Source organism: Phyllostomus discolor, chromosome 9, assembly GCF_004126475.2.
Source record: "Phyllostomus discolor isolate MPI-MPIP mPhyDis1 chromosome 9, mPhyDis1.pri.v3, whole genome shotgun sequence".
NCBI lineage: Eukaryota > Metazoa > Chordata > Mammalia > Chiroptera > Phyllostomidae > Phyllostomus > Phyllostomus discolor.
The window spans coordinates 63,727,945-63,749,514 of record NC_040911.2 but is presented as its reverse complement, the minus strand read 5'-3'; the positions used below and the strand labels follow the sequence as shown (position 1 = coordinate 63,749,514).

Here is a 21,570-nt window from a genome sequence, read left to right as displayed (position 1 = left end):
AAAGAGTCCACTGTGTCTTCAGCAATGCAAAAAAAAGTCCAGTGTCCAGAGTATCTGTGCCATATTGAAGCTTAATCCAGTCCAACCTTTCTCACTATCCAGCTAGCTTAGCCTGTACTCCCAACTGCAATCTGTTGCTGTGCCATGGTATCCAGGCTCCCTCCTGGAGCCTGCCTTGGGTGTGCAAATGGCTATCAGCCACATGGCTGCTAGGGCCACATGGTTATGGAGAGAGAATGCATGAGCACATGAGATGAGCACAGGTAACTAAGAAAGAGCTCTTTTTATCCTGGGATTATATTATCTTGGACTTGGGAAGAACCAGGAGCTTTTTCAAACTAACGAAATCAAATTCTTGGGCTTCTGATGGGTTCACCCCCTAGACAATTGATCCGTTTCTCAGGTTAGACTTACAGGTCTCTATGGTCATGTACCTTACCCTGCATCATTTTGACTTCTACTATGCATGTGCTTACCTCTCCCTGCTCCCCCCAAGAATTCAGTAACTGAGGAGTGAAGCAAGAGTTATTAATCTTTGGCCCAGTAAAGCTGTAATCTCCTGGAGTGTGTGAAGCTCTACCTTCCTGGTGAAGTAAACAGGCTTATGCTCCCCAGCCCATTAGGCTCAAAATTTCCAATGCCCTTTGCTTCCTTCTCTATTAATAATTAGCTAACTATCTATGGTAACATTTATACCCTCTGGTTTCTTTGTCCCTGGATCCCCTCACACCCTCTAACCCTTGCCAGTTCATCTAAACCTCCTCTTTCCTCTTACAGACACATGTACACATACATATGGAGATAGACAGACCTGTAACAGCACAGGAAAAATCTGATGTTTTGTTTAATGGTCCTCCATTTGTCATTAAGCCACAGCAAAGATAATCCTAACACTATCAGATGCCCTTTTGGCAGAAGTACCCTCTTAGGGTTTAACTACAGAACTGATTATGATAACATCTAATAAATTTTTTTAAAAATGTAGTATTTTTATAGTATTTTTAAAACTTTTCTAAAATGCAGGGCCTGATGTATCAAATTTTTGAAAGGTATAAAGTTGTATGACAATAAGACATTTACCCTCCATTTTGCAGCAGATATTTAATGCAGGTCATTTTAGGTGACCAGCTCCATAAATATGTTGCGTGCCCCTCAGATTAGAGAGCACAGCCAGCACCCTAATGACCATACCCCTCTGGTGATATGTGAGTGTTGATTTAAAAGAAACCCATGGAGCAAGAGTAAATCTTTCTAGTTTTCACCTTCCCACCAAGGGGGATTTTTATCAACCTGGATGCTAAGTTTGGGATCCACAGTTTTCAAAGAGAAAATGGACTGAGAACACTTACCCATTTCATAATGCCTGTTTACATTTATCACAAATGATTCTTGGCTACTAAAACTCCTTATGAGTTTAGACTGGTTATCTCTGTGTGAGTGTGGAGAAAAACATGTATGATAAATTCTCTCAGGCCTTCCAGCTGCTCATTAAGGAAAACAAAACAAAACACGTGGTATGGGAGGGTGATAATTCTGAGAATTAAAATGGAACAGAATGATGAGGTCTGTTTTGGTGGCCAAAGTAGGGGAAAAAGCAAGGGTTTTGCTTGTGCAGCCTCTGCTACAATAAAGAGGACCTTAACACAAATGGATAGCACCCTACAAAATGTAGTGCATAATTCAAGCTGTCAGCTTAACCACACTTTTTCCAGGTAAAGAGAAGGAGCCCTTGTTTCCTGGGTAAAGAGAAGGAGCGTTGTTTGCTGACCCCTGCTGCAGACTGCCCTGCTCTGTTGGCCTTTGTGTCAAGGTCTCCTACTTCCCTTCTTTTTGGCATTGTGTTCCCCTCTAGTGGCCCCCTGTAAGGGACCACCCAAGGGGCTGCATAATGGGGACTGATGTAACCACCAAAACATAGGTTTTGTAAGACTGCCCATTAAAAGAAAAATACTGTTTAACTATGTATGTGTTTGTCCTTTCTACAACTGTTTTGTGTGGAAAACAAAACCCCATGTACAAACTTCACTGTGGCAGCACATACAGCTATTCCAACCATCGGGTGTCAGGTTTGAAATAGTCGCTTCCAGTTTATTTTTCCAAAGCACTAATTCTTGATGTGGTTTATATTTTTATGTTTGGATTTATGGTCAGGAAATTTGATATCAAAGCAAACAAATTGTACCAGCTTTATGAAACTATTAATAGTCCTGGAGTTGGTGGCTTGTTATTGCTTTTGTGTGAAATTTGTCTGTAATGCTCCTTAACAAAAGCTAGCAGCCTGGAATTCAGTTCTCAATAGCTATTTACACCTCTGTAAAAGGATTAGCCCTAGCCAATTCTTACACTGTTTAAACCTTAATTTACATCTTTATAGAGGTAGAGCTTCTAGAGACCTCTCTCCTTCTTGGTTGTATTTGTGTACCTGTGGGTGGGAGGCCACTGAACATTTTCTCTGATTGATGAAGGTGCTAAATTGCTTCAGGATAACCAGTAAGCTATACAAATTGAATTAGTTTTGACTGACAACAGTACCCTTTGGTTCCTTAGTTACATTTTGTAGCAGTTGAAGTCTTCTTGGTGTTTCATACATGAATGTATTCTGTTACTTCTGGTTAAATTTAAGAAGTAGGGTCTTAGGAGAATTTTAAAATATAATCAGTAAATTTCCTTGAGAATTAAATGTAAAAATACAGAACTAGAACTTGATAAAGTGATAGTTTTAAAAGTAAGTTTTTCTGTCCAGACCATGTGTTGTTCGTTTAAAGATCAAAGTCTTGTGTTTTGGAAGCAAGGTAGGATCAAACTGGGAGGAGGAAGTGGAGTTTTGGGGCCAGTTTGTTTGCATTGGAATTGGGAACAAAGAAGGGTTGCTTTGCCTCTTTCCCATCTTTTTGTGTATGGGTTTATCTTAAGTAACATACTTATAGCTTATGGTCCACTTCTACAAATGATGCCCCTTTGTTGTTGATCTTTTTGAAATACAATTTTTTTCCCTAAAACTTTGTTCTGGATGTGACCAACTATAGTACTTATGATTCTTCACCACCATTAAAATGTAGTAAATGTATTTTGTAAAACTTTTTAAAGGTAGCATTATATTTTATTAATTATGTAAGCAAACACATTACTATTTATCATCAGTGATTACCATAGCATTTTGAGACCTAGAGAAAATGAAACTTGAAAGTCCAGCCTGTAGTGAATTTTCTGTCACCTTTGCCTTTGCTGCTCCTTAGCTTGAATTATATCCCCGTCTCCCAAATTCCTCCTCCTTAGTCAAGCCCCTGTGACTCCAGGGAGCTTTCTATCTCTCTACCCCCTCACAATTCCTTATTGTGTTCCCATTGATTACATGCTCTCCTTTACCGCTCTGAAATTGGCTCACATTCTGTGGGCTTATCTTTTTCTTCTTAAGGGTAGGCTGTTATTCTGTGAATTGAATGGTGGCAAGATAAAACCTTCCAGAAAGAATTAAACCCCAGGTTTTGCCCAAGAAAAATGTATTTACAAGTACTGTAAGTCACATAGGCTAGAAGTCTGGAAGGTTTAGGGCAGCAGGGCTCAGAGTGAAGGAAGGACCCAAATAAGGGGCTGGCCTAAAGGTACTGAGAACCCAGGATTAGAGTTTAAATAAGAGTTTAGGGTTTATCAAGGAGCTAGAGAACTGACAGGGTGGCCCAGAGTTTAGAAAAGGGCCTGAATCCATGGGGCCTACTTTATTTCCTGTCCAGGGTAAAAATGTGCTTCAGGGTGGAGGTGGGCTTGAGCTTTTGCCAGTCACCCTCCAGTAGATGGACAGAGAACCTCTCTTTTATCCTTGTGATACCAGTCACATAGCCATATTGTTCTATGAATTGTTTCACTTTCATTTTGGGGTATGTGTTGAATATTCCCAATTACATGTGTGATCAGTTCCTTAAAAGATAAAATGCTGTTTTTATCTTTAATATTTTCTCCCATAACTTTTTAGAATCATTTTTTCCCCAGATAGACATTTTTTTAAAGGAAGTTACAACCAGTCTGTCTGGAGGCTACTATAATACCATGACAAACCTAACCTAAAACAGTGGCCAAATGGTTAGACTCTACAAGTCCCACAGTAAACTGGAAATAAATAATGAAGGCTGAATTCCTCTTTCTATGCCTTCCTGTTCTTACTAAGAATAAAGAAAATTTTATTGCAATAGGATCTAAATGAAGAAATAATGATCATTTCTCTTCATTCAGAAATAGAGGACGTAACACTTCAATCAGCAGTTTTCAATTTCTTAACAGTGGCAATTTAAGTAAATGTTATATGAGTTGTGGAGCTCTAACTTGGTTATGATTGACAATATAAAATTAGTCTTTTCTCCTCTTAGGATTATCTACCATTCCTATTAGTCAGGTGGAATATGGAATGAGATTGCATAGCTGTGGATTTGAACATCATTAAAGTCTTCAGAGGGTTAAAAGTTATTTCCTCTGATGTGTTTAAAAGTGCCACATACACACAAACAAATTTTTCAAACTGCCCCATTTTACATGTTTGTCAAGAGATAGACTAGTTGCTGCATTTTTATGACTAGATTATATTACAGATATATTTCAATAAACCACAAAGAACCACCATAGATTCTAGAAGCTGGCTGTCTGTGCTTAAATAAACAGCTCATGCAGCACCTGTTTTATTTTATAGGCTCTATAATCATAGTGACATTCTGAAAGAAGACCTTGAAGATTGCAGACCAGCTGTCCTTCACCAGCTTCTGAGACTCTCGCCTGGGGGTGGCACTGATGAAAAGCAAGTCAGGTATTACTGTCATGAAACTACTGCTGTGATGGGGTGGCTGTTCAGGTTCCCAGACGCTTCCAAGAAGAGGGTCCCGGAGTTGTAAAACACTAGTCCACATGATCAGCACAAGAAACTTGTAGTCATTGACTTAACTTTTTTGTGAACTTCACCATCTGTTTCTTTGTAAATGTATTTGATTCTAATTGTAAACAAGATATATCGATTCACTCCCTCCTTATTACAACATTTTTTTTGCTTTTTATTTTTTATCAACATTTTTTACTGTTCAAGTATAGTTGTCTCCATTTCCCCCCCTATTACCCCCCACCCCAGCCATCCCCACTTCTCACCCTTGATCCTACTATCCCACTGAGGCTTTGTCCAGGTGTCCTTTATACCCATTCCTGAAAACCATTCCCCCTTTTCCTCCCATTATCCCCTCCCACCTCCCCTCTGATTACTGTCAGTTTGTTCTTAATTTCAGTGTCTCTGATTATACTTTGCTTGCTTGTTTGTTTTGTTGAGCACGTTCCACTTATAGGTCAGGTCATATGGTATTTGTCTTTCACCACCTGGCTTATTTCACTTACATAATGCTCTCCAGATCCATCCATGCTGTCCCAAAGGGTAGGAGCTCCTTTCTTTCTGCTGAGTAGTATTCCATCATGTAAATGTAACAGGGTGCAGCCAGGGGGGGGCCCCAAAGAGAGATTTGGAATGGGGTCCAGAACTCAAGGTGTCCAGGAAATATTAGAAAGATATATAGGATGTCCTCCCTCCTCCCCCCATAGGTATGAATTGGGGGAAGGGACACATGGAGCAGTAACATGCAGAGTTGTTTTGTACAGCAACAGCTTTTCAGGTAACCTCTGGCATGGTCATTTAACGTATCTATATAAGTTTTAACTGGTTTCATGGATATGTTAAATAGCTGTGGCCATGCTTTGAGCCAGGGGAATGGAAGTGACTTCCACCCAAGATGTAACTGGGAGGAAGCTCCCCCTGCTTACAGTGCCTGCATGAGAGCTTGGAGAAGATTGGCTCCATGACATGGGGCCACACCTGCCCATACTCACGATGGCAGCCCAGTAAACCTGGAAGAATACAGGAATGCTGGCAGGTGTAACTGATTATAGGAGGAGTCAGAAATGGGAGTGCAGAGGAAGATTGGCTCAGGGATTTAAACTCAGACTCATAAGTCATGTGAAGAGAGAACCATGTGGTTTTGGCAGAGTGGGGACCTCCACAGCTTTGGTGAGAGGGAGGACCACATGGCTTTGGGGTGTTCCTTTTTGCCACGTGTTTTAGGTAAGCAGGAGAGACTTTGCCTGTAAGAAAAGGGGTGAAAGGACTCTTGCTGGTGGGCCATGAGAAGGTGCCACATGGGTTTGGATTAACTGGAGATCCTGGCAGTGACACAGGTGATGGTGCTGGGAGCCTGAATTATGGACTTCTACTTCTTTTCCTGAGATATGGTATGCCAGATTAGGGCAGAGGGAGAAGGAAGGACTGTGTGAGTCTGTTGGTATCCTAAAAGACTTGAATCTTTTAATGAAGACATTAGGTCACTATTCTAAGTCTGTATAGATTTAAATAAATATTTCCTTTCCTTTTCACAAATCTCTGACATTGAGAGATGTCTTTCCTCTGATGGTGGGCATAATGGACCCAGTGGGGGGGTCCTTTCGGTAACAGTATATCGTACCCCCCAGGTTTGTTCTGTAACATAAATGTACCTTAGTTTTTTTGGAGGGGTTAATATATTTTATTGATTATGCTATTATGGTTGTCCCATTTTCCCCCCTTTATTCCCCTTTGCCTTGCACACACCCCCACAATCCCTGCCTTTAGTTCATGTCCATGTGTTCAACATATAAGTTCTTTGGCTTCTCCATTTCTGATACTATTCTTAACCTCCCCCTGTCTATTTTCTACCTATCATTCATGCTACTTATTCTCTGTACCTTTTCCCTGCTCTCCACCTCACACCCCCTTGTTGATAACCCTCCATGTGATCTCCATTTCTATGGTTCTGTTTCTAGCTGTTTGCTTAGTTTGCTTTTGTATTTTTTACTTCTTGTTGATAATATCTGTGAGTTTGCTGCCATTTTATGTTCATATTTTTTATCTTCTTTTTCTTAGGTAAATCCCTTTAACATTTCATATAATAAGTGCTTGGTGATGATGAACTCCTTTAACTTGACCTTGTCTGAGAAGCACTTTATCTGGCCTTCCATTCTAAATGAAAGCTTTGCTGGATAGAGTAATCTTGGCTGGATGTAGGTGCTTGCCTTTCATGACTTGGAATACTTCTTTCCAGCCCCTTCTTGCCTGTAAGGTCTCTTTTGAGAAATCAGCTGACAGTCTCATGGGAACTCCTTTGTTGGTAATTGTCTCTTTTTCTCTTGCTGCTTTAAGATTCTCTCCTTATCTTTAATCTTGGGTAATGTAATTATGTGCCTTGGTATGTTCCTACTTGGGTGCAACTTCTTTGGAACTCTCTGAGTTTCCTGGACTTCTTGAAAGTCTATTCCTTTGCCAGATTGGGGAAATTCTCCTTCATTATTTCTTTAAATAAGTTATCAATTTCTTGCTTTCCCTCTTCTTCTGGTACCCCTATCATCTGGATGTTGGGACATTTAAAGATGTCCTGGTGGTTCCCGAGCCTCTCCTCACTTTTTTGAATTGTTTTTTCATTCTGTTCTGGTTGAATGTTTACTTCTTTCTTCTTGTCCAAACCATTGACTTGAGTCCTGGGTTCCTTCTCATCACTGTTGGTTCCCTTTGCATTTTTCTTTTTTTCACTTTGCATAGCCCTCACTTTTTCCTCTATTTTGTGGCCATACTCAACCATTTCTGTGAACATCCTGATTACTAGTGTTTTGAACTGTGCATCTGATAGGTTGGCTATCCCTTCATCTCTTAGTTGTATTTTCTCTGCAGTTTGATCTGTTCTTTCATTGAGCCATTTTTTTTTTTGCCTCGGCACACCTGTTACTTATAAGGGGTGGAGTCTTAGGTATTCACTAGGTGTGGGGTAAGCCACATCGCTGTGTTGTGACACTGTATGTGGGGAAGGGGTCCAACAGGGAACAATGGCGCTTGCTCTGCTTTCTGCTGATTTTCAGTCACTTCCCCCACTACCCACAAGCACAGTGCACCCTTCTGGTGCTGACTCCCGGGTGGGTGGATTTGTGTACATTCTACGACCTTATGGGTTTCTCCAACGAACTGTCCTGTGAGGTTGGGAGTTTCTTCTGCTGCCGCCTCCACCCCCACAGGTGTTTTCAATCAGTGGCTTGAGGCTTCAATTCCCCCTGCTGGAGCTCTCAGCTGTGTGGTGTGTCTCCCTCCCTCCTCCTGGTTTATATGGGTGCCAATGTGGGACCTTAGGCTCCACCAGCCATTGCCTTGCTGGGTCTGCCAGCTGCTGCCTTGCTGGCCAGCTGCAGAGTTGCCCACCCCGCTACACAATCTGCCACCTCACTGGGTCCTCCAGCCACCGCCTTGCCACTGGTCCTCTCTGCCTGGCCTGTCTCCACACCTCCTACCTGTCTGAATGAATGTGTCTTCTTTAACTCCTTGATTGTTGGACTTCCATACAATTCAATTTTTTGACAGTTCTGGTTGTTTTTTTCTTTTTAAAATGTTGTTGTTCTTTTGGGTGTGCAAGGAGGCACAGTGTGTCCACCTATGCCTCCATTTTGGCCAGAAGTCTAAATGTACCTTAGTTTTTTGATCCACTCATTTACTCATGGGCACTTAGGTTGCTTCCAGCACTTGGCTATTGTAAATTGTGTTGCTATGAACATTGGGGTGCATAGGTTCTTTTGGATTGGTGTTTCAGGGCTCTTAGGGTATAATCCCAGCAGCAGAATGGCTGGGTCAAAAGGCAGTTCCATTTTTACTTTTCTGAAAAAATTCCATACTGTATTCAATAGTGGTTGTACCAATCTGCTATCCCACCAACAGTGCACTAGGGTTCCCTTTTCTCCACAACTTCTGCAACACTTGTTTGTTGCTTTGTTTGTGATGTCCATTCTCACCAGTGTGAAGTGGTATCTCATTGTGCTTTTAATTTGCATCTCTCTGAGAGCTAGCAATACTGAGCATCTTTTCATATGTCTCTGGGCCCTCTCTATGTCCTTCTTGGAGAAGTGTCTGTTCAAGTTCTTTGGCTATTTTTAATTGGCTTGCTTGTCTTCTTAAAGTGGAGTCCTGTGAGTTCTTTATATATTTTGGAGATCAAACCCTTGTCTGAGGTATCATTGACAAATATGTTTCCCCATACGGTTTGTTCTTTTTTTCACTTTAATACTGTTTTCTTTAGTCATGCAGAAGCTTTTTATTTTGATGATATTCCATCTGTTTATTCTTTTGTTTATGTCCCTTGCTCTAGGGGACATATCAGTGAAAATATTGCTGCATGAAATACATGAGATTTTCCTGCCTATGTTCTCCTCTAGGACTTTAATGGTGTCACAACTTATATTTAAATCTTTTATCCAGGTTGAATTTCTTTTAGTGTATGGTGTAAGTTGGTGCTCGAGTTCCATTTTTTTGCATGTAGGTGTCCAGCTCTCCCAGCAACATTTGTTGAAGAGGCTGTTTTTATTCCATTTTATGCTGCTGCCCCTGTTGTCGAATATTAATTGACCGTAGAGACTTGGGTTTATTCCTGGGCTCTCTGTTCTGTTCCACTGGTCTATGTGTCTATTCTTATGCCAGCACCAGACTGTTTTGGTTACAGTGGCCTTGTAATACAGTTTGATATCAGGTATTGTGATCCCTCCTACTTTGCTCTTTTTTCTCAAAATTGCAGCATCTATTCGGGGTTGTTCATGGTCCCATATAAATTTTTGAAGTGTTTGTTTTTATATCTGAAATATGCCTTTGGTACTTTAATAGGTATTGCATTGAATGTATAAATTGCTTTAGGTAGTGTGGTCATTTTGATGATGTTAATTCTTTGAATCCATGAACACAGTATAATTTTCTGTTTTATTGTGTCTTCCTTAATTTTTTTCTTCAGTGTTCTGTAGTTTTCTCAGTACAGGGCTTTTGTCTTCTTGGTTACGTTTATTCCTAGGTATTTTCTTTTTCCTGTTGCTAAATCAAATGGAATTTTTTTCCTGATTTCTGCTTCTAATGCTTCTTTGTTGGTATACAGAAATGCTTTTGATTTCTGAATATGGACTTATCTCCTGTTTTGCCAAGTTCATTTATTAGGTCAAGTAGTTTTTTGGTGGAGTCTATAGGGTTTTCTATGTACACTATCATGTCACCTGCAAACAATGACAGTTTTGTTTCCTCCTTTTTATTTTGCATGCTTTTTATCTACCTTTCTTTTCTGATTGCTGTGGCTAGGACTTCCAATACCGTCTTGAATAGAAGTGGTGAAAGTGGACAGCCTCGTCTTGTTCCTGATCTTAGTGGGAAAGATACTATTTTTTCCCCATTGAGTATGATGTTGGCTGTAGGTCTCTCATATATGGCCTTTATTATGTTGAGGAATGCTCCCTCTATTCCCACTTTGCTGAGTGTTTTTATCATAAGTAGGTGCTGTACCTTATCAAATGCTTTTTCCACATCTATTGATATGATCATGTGATTTTTTGTCTTTGCTTTTGTTTATGTGATATATTACATTTATTGACTTGTGAATATTGTACCACCCTTGCATCACTGGGATGAATCCCTCTTGGTCATGGTGTGTGATGTATTGCTGGATGCGGTTTGCCAATATCTTGTTGAGGATTTTGGCCTCTGTGTTCATCAGTGATATTGCCTGAAGTTTTTTTTTTGTTGTGTCTTTATCTGGTTTTGGAATTAAGATGATGCTGGCTTCATAAAAAGAATTTGTGAGTCTTCTCTCTTCTTGGTTTTTTGGAATAGTCTGTGAAGGACAGGGGTTAGCTCCTTAAATGTAGTGTAAAATTCTCCTGTGAAACCATTCAGTCCAGGGCTTTTCTGTGCTGGGAGTTTTTTGATTACTTCTTCAATTTTGTCAACTGGTACTGGTCTGTTCAGGCCTTCTGCTTCTTCATTTAGTTTTGGGAGATTATATTTTTCTAGAAATTTGTCCATTTCACCCTGGTTTTCAAATTTCTTGGCATATAGTTCTTCTTAGTCATTTCTTACAATGTTTTTTATTTCTGTGGTATCAGTTGTAATCTCTCCTCTTTCATTTCTGATGTGTTTATTTGGGTCCTCACTTTTTCTTGATGAGTCTGCTTAAATGCTTGTCAACTTTGTTTATCTTTTCAAAGAACCAGCCCCTGGATTTATTGAGCCTTAGAATTGTGCTTTTAGTCTTTATGTTGTTTAATTCATCTCTGATCTTGGTTATTTCCTTCCTTCTACTCGCTCTGGGGGTCTTTGTTGTTGTTGTCCCTCAAGTTCTTGTAGGTGTAGGGTTAGGTTATTTATTTGAAATGGTTTTTTCCTTTTTTCGGTAGGCCTGTATCAGTATGAAATCCCTGCCAGGACTGCCTCTCACGACTGCCGTGTCCCATAAGTTTTGGGTTGTTGTGAGTTCATTTTCATTTGTTTCCAGAAACTTTGATTTCTTCCTTGATCTCATTCTTGACTCATTCATTGTTTAATAGCATTATATTCAATCTCCATGAGTTTGAGTGTTTTTGAGTTTTCTCCTTGAGGTTGTTTTCTAGTTTCAGTCCCTTGTGGTTGGAGAAAATGCTTGATATGATTTCAGTTTTCTTGAATTTGTTGAGGCTTGTTTTGTGTCCCATCATGTGATCTATCTTTGAAAATGTTCCATGTGCATTTTGAAATAATGTGTATTTTGCTTCTTTGGGATGAAAGGCTCTATATATTTCAATTAAGTCCATTTGATCTAGACATTTTTCAGTGCATCAGTATCTTTGTTGATATTTGATTTGGACGATCTATCCATTTTTGACAGTGGGGTGTTGAAATCCCCTACTATAATTGTGTTGCTGTCAATATGTTTCTTGAAGTCCTCCAAGATTTTTTTTATGTATTTGGGTGCTCCTATGTTGAGTTCATATTTACAATGTTTATGTCTTCTTGATGGATTTTTCCCTTGGGTATGAAGTGACCTTCTGGGTTTCTCTTTATAGGATTTTTTTTTTGATGTCTATTTTGTGTGATATGACTTTTGTGTGATATGACTATTGCTACCTGGATTTTTCTTTTTTTTTTTTTCTGTCCGTTTGCTTGGAAAATTTGGTTTTAGCCCTTCACTTTCAGTCTGTGTAGGTCTTTTGTCCTGAGGTAGATTTCTTGTAGGCAGCATATGTGTGGGTCATGCTTTCTTCTCCGTTCAGCTACTCTAATACTTTTGATTGGAGCATTTAATCCATTTTATGTTTAAGGTTATTATTGACGGGTGCTTATTTATTACCATTTGTTCATACCTGTGTTTCTCTCTCTCTCAGCCTTTTCCTTCGATTTCTTTGAGCAGTCCCTTTACCATCTCTTGCAGAGCTGCTGTAGTGGAGGTATATTCTTTTAGACTTATTTTGTCTGGCAAATTCCTTACTTAGCCTTCCATCTTAATTAAGAGCCTCGCTGGTAATGTAGCCTTGCTTGCAGGCCTCTGGTTCTCATTACTTGGAATATTTCTTACCATTCTCTTCTGGCTTGGAGTGTTTCCATTGAGAAGTTAGCTGCTAACCTTATTGGCACTCCCTTGCATGTTACTTCCTGTTTCTCCTTGCCGTCTTTAAGATTCTGTCTTTGAATTGTGCCATTTTAATTATGATGCGTTTTTGAAGTGAGCCTCTTTGGGTTTCTCTTGATTGGGACTCTCTGTGTTTGCTGGATTTGTGTGACTTTTTCTCTCATTAAATTAGGGAAGTTTTCCATCATTACTTTTTCAAATAGGGTTTCTATCCTTTGCTCTTCTTCTCCTTCTGGTGTCCCTGTTATACAGGTATTTTTACATTTCATGTTGTCCTGCACTTCCCTGAACACCTCTTCATTTTTTTAGTCTTTTTTTCCTTTTCTCGTTCTTTTTGTGAGTTTTTTTCTACCTTGTCCTCCAGCCTGCTGATGTGACCCTCTGCTTTTCTACCCTGCTGTTGATTCCTTCTACTGTGTTCTTTAATTCAGAAATTGTATTCTTCATTTCCTCTTGGCCCTTGTTGATAGTATCTATTTCCTTTTTCATATTGATATAGTTTGCAGTGAGTTCATTGTAGTTTCCCTGTAGTTTCTGGCAATTCTCTGTGAGCTCATTGAGCTTCCTTATAACCATTGCTTTGAATTCAATATCTGAGAGTTAGCATTCTTTCATTTAACATTCTTTCTGAGGCTTCCTCCTTTCCTTTCATGTGGAGATTGTTTCTTTGTCTTCTCATTGTTTGTGAAACTCTTCTTGGTAGCCTCTGCTTCTTAAATTAATCTGTTCTGCCTCCCTGGGTTTATGGTGTCAATTTCTATGATAGAAGACTTGTGAGATTCAGTGGTACAGTTTCCTTGATCTCCTCAGCTAGCTTGTCTTGGCCTGTCATTTATGTTGGCTCTGTGTAAGTCTTTGAGCTTTGATTATTGTTGGGTCTTTCTTTGGTAGGTCCTTTCCTCCAGCCTGTTAACTGAGGGTGAGTCCATCCACCATGTCTTATATTCTGTTGCGCAGGTGTGGACAGGTTGTATTGAAGCTGATTCTTCTTTGCATATGAGGTTTTGAGGCTTCCCTCCCACTCTTGTTCAGTTATTTGTTCTTGGTAATTTCTCCACCATTTAGTTGTATTTCCAGATCATTCCTCGGTTGTTGTTAGTGTGGCTTCCACTCCCTCCTTCACCTTCTTCCATTGTTATCTGTGGGTGGTTCCTTTGCTGGTGGGTTTCCTCTTCCAGGAGGTATACTGGTGTTGACCTGCTGGATTTTTTTTGTGATCAGTTGTCTACCTACTCTTTTTTGTGATCAGTTGGAGGGGGAAGGAAAAATGTTTTAAGACAGCAGGAGTATATCCTATGGTATTTAAAGTACCAACCAATAGAAAAGAGATAGGAGATCCTTTGGATATGTATAGTGTTAACTATGATATTTTACCCAACTAGCCACTTTTTAGAAAGGGTGGAAAAAAGATAAGACTCTTGTTAGAGAGGAGGAAGGATTTTGAGTTGGATCTAGAAAGCAGTGAGCTCATGGGAGGTCAGATTATGAGGTAAAGGAAGAGTAAAGGATAGAAAATAGGTGTAGTGTGCAAGAGAATAGAGTTTACCACCACAGTTAAAGTTCAGGAAACAGTGAAGTGAGCTAAGATGTGGGAGGGGTGCTGTGTAGTATTTACAATTGTATGGAACAGCAATTATTTACAAAAATAATGGAGCAACAATCATATGACAGAATCTATGTGACCTGAATAACAAGAATAGGAAGTACAGGACCTAGAGTAGTGTGCTACTGGAACACAAGTGAAGTGAAAGATGGAAAATTAAAAATACACTATGAAAGAGAACAAGGGAAACCAGTCAAACAATGCAATTCAACTAACCAAGTAAAGAAGTCTAAACAGAAAGAAGAGAAATATAAAAATACTTATAAAATAAAAGATGTAAGAATAATGAAAATAATAATAATAATATGAATATACAATAACTTGCAAGTTCTCTGGAGTAGCAAAGTGAAATTTGTCTCACTGTCTCAGTTATTGGAATGATCCCTCTTTGGATCTAACTCTTGTCTTTTCACAGCTCCAAGTTGATTGTCTCACTTGTGGGAATTTAAAAAAAAAAAGAAGGAAGGAAGAAGGAATAAAAAAAAAATTAAGGAAAGAAAGAAAGAAGGAATTAAAAAAAATTTTTTAAGCCTTCTGCTGGCTTTAAACCACCAAGCCAGTTCTCCTGGTCTTCTGGCTATAGCAGGCTGAGGAGGGATTGGTTTTGCTTTTCTCCCTTTTTGAGCTGCGCTCTTTGCAGTCGCCCAGCCTCCAACCCAGTTCCTCGGTTCCCTGCTCCCGGACCCCCAGTGTCCTTCTGCGCCCAGCCTACACCTTCAGTCCACCAGTTGTGCTGTCCTTGAGGTGCACCAATTAGGGGCAGCTCACACACCACCTTGTAGCTCTTTGCTGTCCTAGATGCTAGGGACTCTCAGGGTTCCTCTAGGGTAGTTCAGCACCCTTACTGAATTAAGTCTTTTTGGGGATTCCTGACTCCCTGAGCCCTGCAGCTCTCTCCTGTGTTGGGTCGTCTCCACCTTCCTTTCTCCACCTTCCTCTTAGCAAGTGAGTTGGCCCTGCAGGGCCCCAGCAGCAGGGGCTGGGTGGGGGAGGTGCCTCTGGGCACCAGGTTTAGACACACTTGGTCCCAGGGCTGTACGCCTGAGCACTCAGCCTCTGCTGCTGGGGCAGAACAGGTAGCTTCTGGGCCATGGGATCTGGTATGCACTGTCTCCAGGGCTTTGGGTGTGAGGGTGCAGCCTGGCAGGGGTAGGGGTACAGGAGGCAGAGGCAGGTGCTGTGGAGCATTCCTCAAACAGCCACTGAATGCTTTTTTTTTCCTCTCTTTCTTTTTGAAAAATTTCTCCTGTTCAAGCCTGCTGCTCCAAACAAGCACCTAGCCTCTCACACAGCCCAGCTCTCCAACCAGACCAGGGACAAACCGGGTCAGGGTCTGTTACTGCCCAACTCTTCCCAGTTGGCGTCCACAGTCTCAGCGAGTGCACACTGCTCTTGCATGTTTGCTGCTTCATCCTTATTTCCCCGCTGCGACTTGAAGCATCCAGGTCCCTCCTGATGCTGCTCAAACCTTGTTTGGCAGGGGAGGGAGCCATTGACTGGGCTTTCTCCCAAGAATCCTGCGGCAGAGCCAGTGGGCACTGGGCCTGGGGCTGCAGCCTTCCTGGTCCCTGCGCTAGTCCTAGGAACCTTATTGTCCCAAAGCAATCTCCTTACCGTCTGATTTTTCAATGTCCTTGTTACAGAACAACAGCAGGGGGCATCCGAGGGCAATATACTATTACCGAAAGGAACCCCCAGGTTCATTATGTCTGCCATGTTATAGGAACGACATCTCTCAATGCCAGAGATTTGTGAAAAGGAAAGGAAATGTTTATTTAATGCTATACAGACTTAAAGTGGTGACCTAATGTCTTCATCAAAAATCCTAAAGTCCCTTAAAACACCCACAAACACACACAGTCCTTCCTTCCCCCCTTTGCCCAGTCTGGGGTACCATATCTCAGGAAAAGAAATAGAAAGCCTGTGTCTTAGGCAGCCCCCAGTTCTTCCCAGTAATCCATCTCAGCTGGTAGGCCTCCCTTGGTTCCCGGCACCATCAGCTGTGTTGCCAGGATCTCTGCTTAAGCTGGGTGGTGGTTCCCCCTTCTAAAGCTGTGGGGGACCCCACTTTGGCAAAGGCACATGGCTCTCCTTTCTATCACTGTAGCTGAGTGGTCCTCTCTGCACAATGGCTGCAAGAATCTCCTCTCTGGCAAAGCCACGTGGTTCTCCCCTCCAATGGCTGCAAGGAGTGGTGGTTCTGTGCTAAAGCCGCAGGGTGATTCTCTCATAGGGCCATGGGAGTCCCCACTCTGGCAAAGCTGTGTGGTTCTCTCCCCAGTGGCTGCCGCTCTCAGTTTTTAATCACCGCACCAATCTCCCTCTGCAGCTCCATTTCTGACTCCGCCCACAATTGGCTATGCTTGCCAGCACTCTCATATCCTTCTAGCTTTACTGGGCTGCCATCGTAAGTTTGGGCAGGCGTGGCCCCATGTCATGGAGCCAGTCATCTCCAAGCTCTCATGCAGGCACTGTGACTTGTAGGACCTTCCCCCAGTTATGTCTTGGTAGGGAAGTTACTTCCATTGCCCTGGCTCAAAGCATGGCCACAGCTATTTAACATATCTATGCAACCAGTGAAAGGTTATAGATATGTTAAATGACCACACCAGAGGTTAGCTACAAGGCTGTTGCTAGGCAAAACAGCTCTCAATGGCCCTGCTCCATTTGTCCCTTCCTCCAACCCACACCTGTTGGGAGGGGGGTGAGGACATCCTAATATTTCCCAGACACCCTGAGTTCTGGACCCCATTCCAAATCCCTATTTGGGGCCCCCCTCTTGGCTGCACCATGTTACATCCTCTACAGTTTTTGGTCTCCAATCTTCATATATGGGATACTGTTGGCTGTTCACTCTGTTTCTCAGAAGATCAGCTAGGTGATTCACTGATGCACAGGGATAAGTGGACTCCACTCCCATCTATCTTGCTACCATCTTCCCTACTGTTTGTTTATGTTTTTAATTGTGGTAAAACACACATAACAAAATTTACCATCTGAGCCATTTTTAAGTGTACAGTTCAGTAGCATGAAGTACATTCACATCATTGTGCAACCAATCTCAAAAACTTTTTCATCTTACAAAATGGAAACTCTATCTATACCATTAAACAACTGTTTCTCCCTCCTCTAGCCCCTGGCAAATCACCATTCTTCTTTCTCTTTCTATGAATTTGACTATCTATGTGAGTGCAGTGATACAGTATTTGTCTTTTTGTGGCCAGCTTATTTCACTTAGCTTAATATCCTTAAGATTCATCTATGTTGTAGCATGTGACAAGATTTCTTTTTAAAGGCTAAATCCAAAGGTTTTTTATTCTATTTTATTTTAATTTATTTTTTAAAAGAACTCATGGCTTTTTGTACACTATCTGTGTCGATCCATTTTAACCATTATTGCTTTTGGTGCTGAAATTGTCCCATCTTTAGCCAGTGGGAGCCCCTCCAATATAGCTCCTGAGGCTTTTGACATGACTCAGTAGACTGAGAGCTTCCCTACCTTCTGATATGATAAGGTGTTCCAAGCTATCTTCTATATTTCCTGCCCCAGACATGAAATAGGGAATTTTTCTAAGGGGCACTGGTTCCTTTTAGTATCGAAATACCATTGTCTAGACAGCAAGATAGGCTTACTGTTTAACTCTTTCCCAATACTATATTTGTAAATTATAAATAAACCATAGTAAGAGTATATATGGCAAAGATTAACTATTGTTAAGATGGAAATGTGATCTATTTCTTCTAACCACATTTAAAAGGAGCCTGCCCATCTATACAGTAATTTGAAACAATAGTTGCTTAATACGACACGCTGTAAGCCTTAAAAAATTCCATACTGGGCTACACCCCAGACCAATTTTACTCGACTCTGTAGGCAGTAGCACCAGGCACCTAGATTTCACAGAGATTCCGAAGTGGTTCCACTATGCATTGGAAGTTGAGAAAACTCATCTAACAATGACATCATAACCCAAATAAAATAAAAGTTAAAAAAGGTATACCTGGACTCTAGAAATTACCTTAGTCCAGAATAAATTAGGTTCTAGGCTTCTCTGGATAACCTGTCTTCTAATTTTGTCATAGGGCCTTTTAAAATGTGGAAATCTCACAAGTAACTCAGTCTTACGAATCTCTAATGTTTCTCCTGTTTCTGTTTTATAGATCTGAACAAGCATGCGCCTTGAGCTTATTAAGGGCACAATTAGGTCAGCATGTTTCCACCTTGAAAGAACATGATAATTCTGCCAAAGAAGAAATAGGTAAACTGTCTGAAGTTTTCCTAGTCAAAAATGTGGACCAGGGGACAAAGGTTAGTTATTTTTTAGAAATAGTTTTAAGATGTACAAGATAATGATTTGAGAAAATAATTACATTCTTAATATATTTGAAAAAATAACTAATATGTGAGGTATTGTTACAGAACAAAACAAGGGGGGGGCTCCTGGGACAATATACTATTACTGAAAGAAGCCCCCAGGTCCGTTATGTCCGCCACCAGAGGAAAGACGTCTCTCAATGCCAGAGATTCATGAAAAGGAAAGGAAATGTTTATTTAATGCTATACAGACTTAAAGTAGTGACCTAATGTCTTCATCAAAAATCCTAAAGTCCCTTAAAACACCCACAAACACACACAGTCCTTCCTTCCCCCTTTGTCCAGTCCAGAGTACCGTATCTCAGGAAACGAAATAGAAGTCCATGGCTCAGGCAGTCCTCTGGTTATTCCCAGCACCCCATCTCAACTGGGAGACCTCCCTGGGTTCCCGGCACCCTCAGCTGAGTTGCTGGGATCTCTGCTTAAGCTGGGTGGTGGTTCCCCCTTCTAAAGCTGCGAGGGACCCCATTCTGGCGCAAGCACATGGTCCTCTCTCCACCGTTTCAGCTGCGTGGTCCTCTCTCCCAGGACCACGAGATTCCCCACTCAGCCAAAACCTGAGTGCTTCTCCCCACAAAGCTGCCGGGGGAGAGGGGGTCACCACTCTGCCAAAGCTGAGTGGCGGTTCTCTGCTAAAGCCGCATGGTGATTCTCTCTCGCAGGGCTGCAGGAGTCTCCACTCTGCTAAAGCCGTGTTTTTTTCCTCCAATGGCTGCCGCATCTGGGTTTAAATCCCCGTGCCAATCTTCGTCTGCAGCCCCATTTCTGACTCCTCCCACACTCAGCCTCACATGCCAGAATTTATATCCTTCCAGCTTTACTAGGTTGCCATCATGGGTCTGGGCAGGTGTGGCCCATGTCATGGAGCCAATCATCTCCAAGCTTCCACGCAGGCGCTGTAACTCAGGGGACCTGCCCCCCAGTTACGTCCTGGTGGGGAAGTTACTTCCATTCCCCTCGCTCAGAGCATAGCCACAGCCATCCAACACATCTAAGCAACCGGTTAAAGGTTATAGATGTGTTAAATGACCATGCCAGAGGGTAGCTGCAAGGCCGTTGCTATGCAAAACAGCTCCCAATGGCCCTGCTCAATTTGTCCCCTCCCCCAACCCACACCCTGGTGGGGGGGGGGGAGGTTGTTGACGACATCCTAAAATCTCCTGGACACCTTGAGTTCTGGACCCCGTTCCAAATGCCCATTTGGGGTCCCCCCTCTTGGCTGCACCCTGTAACAGTATTGTGGCTTGTTTGTTTCAACTTTCTGATCTCAGGCCTTTGGCATATTGTTCTGTGTAGGAAACTTATCTCCTTATATAAAGTTGTATGAGGTTTAGAGATAATCTAATTAAATGCATCTACCACACCATTTTCCGAGGAGCTTAGAAGCATCTATAATACAGGGTTTTCTCTCTTTGATACTTTCTAACATTTTATTTTTATCATGCATGTAGTTCAAGGATTCTCAATGTGTCCCTGCTGGAGGCAAACCTTGCCACCTCTATTCAAGAGTCATACACCTGCGTTATGTGGTCCAGAACCTCTGCCATCACCCCTTCAAGTCTTTCAGAGCACCTTCAGTTCTTCTCAGCTCCCTGCCCTTTCCTTGTTGCTTAAATTAAAAGACAATAGAAGGACTTTTTGAAAGCCTATCAAACATATGTGCACAGAGTGTACCCACCAGTCCCATGCCCACCAACCCAAATTCATACTTGTTACCATCATACTATATTGTTTCACATATCCTCATCTTTCTTCTCTCCCCTATCTTCCTACTTCTCTTCCTTTTCCCCCTTTCTTTTCTTCTCTTTTCACCTCCCTTCTCTTCCTTCTCCTGCTTTCTCCTCTGTCCTCTTCTTTTCTTCCTACTCTGGTCTCCTTCCTCTCACCATTCTTTCTTCTGTGATAAACTACTGCAGCTATAGATACACCTCCCATGTGCCTCTCTGGGATGCCATGCTCCTTTTCAGAATTAACTTTGTGTATATACTTTCCACACACATTTTCATTTTACTGTATAATGTATGACTCAGTAAATAACATATAGTTTTGTTTTGGTTGACATACGATACCATTTGTATAAATGTCCTTTAGAAACAACAGTTTTTTAGAATAATAGAACCTATGTTTTTAGATCCATTCCATATCTGTTGATAAATGTAGATTTTAAGTTTCTTTTCAAATTTCATCGTCTATTTTTTAGTACTATTTTGTGGTAACATTGTTAACAGCAAATACATTATATCTCAGCTGTGTCAAGGGTGAAAATAAGTATTGATTGAATGCCCTTTGCTATCTAACCTTTTTTTAAGGGTTTTGTTTATGTTAGGAAACATATTCCAAATTCCAGCCAACCAATCCACTTACAATTTTCAAATAATTACTCCACTATAAATGAGAGGGACCTGCCCAACTAATAACTTAGGAATTAAATGATATTCTGCTTTGTTCCTTTTTAAGTCATCATGATCTCATCTTAGTGACAATCATAAAAATTACCAACATATTAATGACAACATATATCCTTAAAGATAGAAATAAGTAAGCAGTTTCACAGGTTCTGATGGAAGAAATTAATAGCCCCCAAAAAATGCACTGCCCCATTTACCAAAATGATATGGGCAGGGCAAGCCTTGGGAGCTTTAAGAAAAATGCTTTTCTGAGTTCTAGGACTGTTTTGTGTTATGTATCATCCTTTTACAATTAGCAAAATCAAGTAACTTTGAGTTGTTTCCCTGTGTTGAAACAATACATACAATATGGTCAGTAAATCATATGAGTTAAATATTTTTCTGTAGATAAAATTCTTAAAAATAAAAAATTTTCAAAATTTAAGAAAACTCTACTAGCAATTACTTGTTTAAGTAAGAGTCTAATGAAGCTCAGAAATATTTACTTTGATCTCTTGGGTAAACAGCTAATTAAACAGCCACATGTAAATAATGTTTACCTGTGGGGACCCTTGCTGTCAGCGGGAGTCAGTCCATCTCTTGAGTAAATACATCATTAAAGACCTGAAATTCCAATTATGTCCCCCCAAGACTAGATAAAATCTATAGCACCCTCATAACCTAGTAGGCAATTGCATAATTGAGCTGCATGCTTTAAATCAGAAAAATGTGTAATTATTTTATGTTAAAAAAATTGAGTTCGGG

General features: G+C 41.0%; 1 protein-coding gene across 1 annotated transcript in view; it reads left to right on the top strand.

Moving 5' to 3' along the window:
• KIZ (kizuna centrosomal protein) overlaps positions 1–21,570 on the top strand; it is a 161,034-nt gene that overhangs the window by 61,376 nt on the left and 78,088 nt on the right. Inside the window, 2 exon segments of the mRNA XM_036009473.1 lie at positions 4,679–4,792; positions 18,205–18,352. Coding sequence (XP_035865366.1) covers positions 4,679–4,792; positions 18,205–18,352 — 262 coding nt within the window.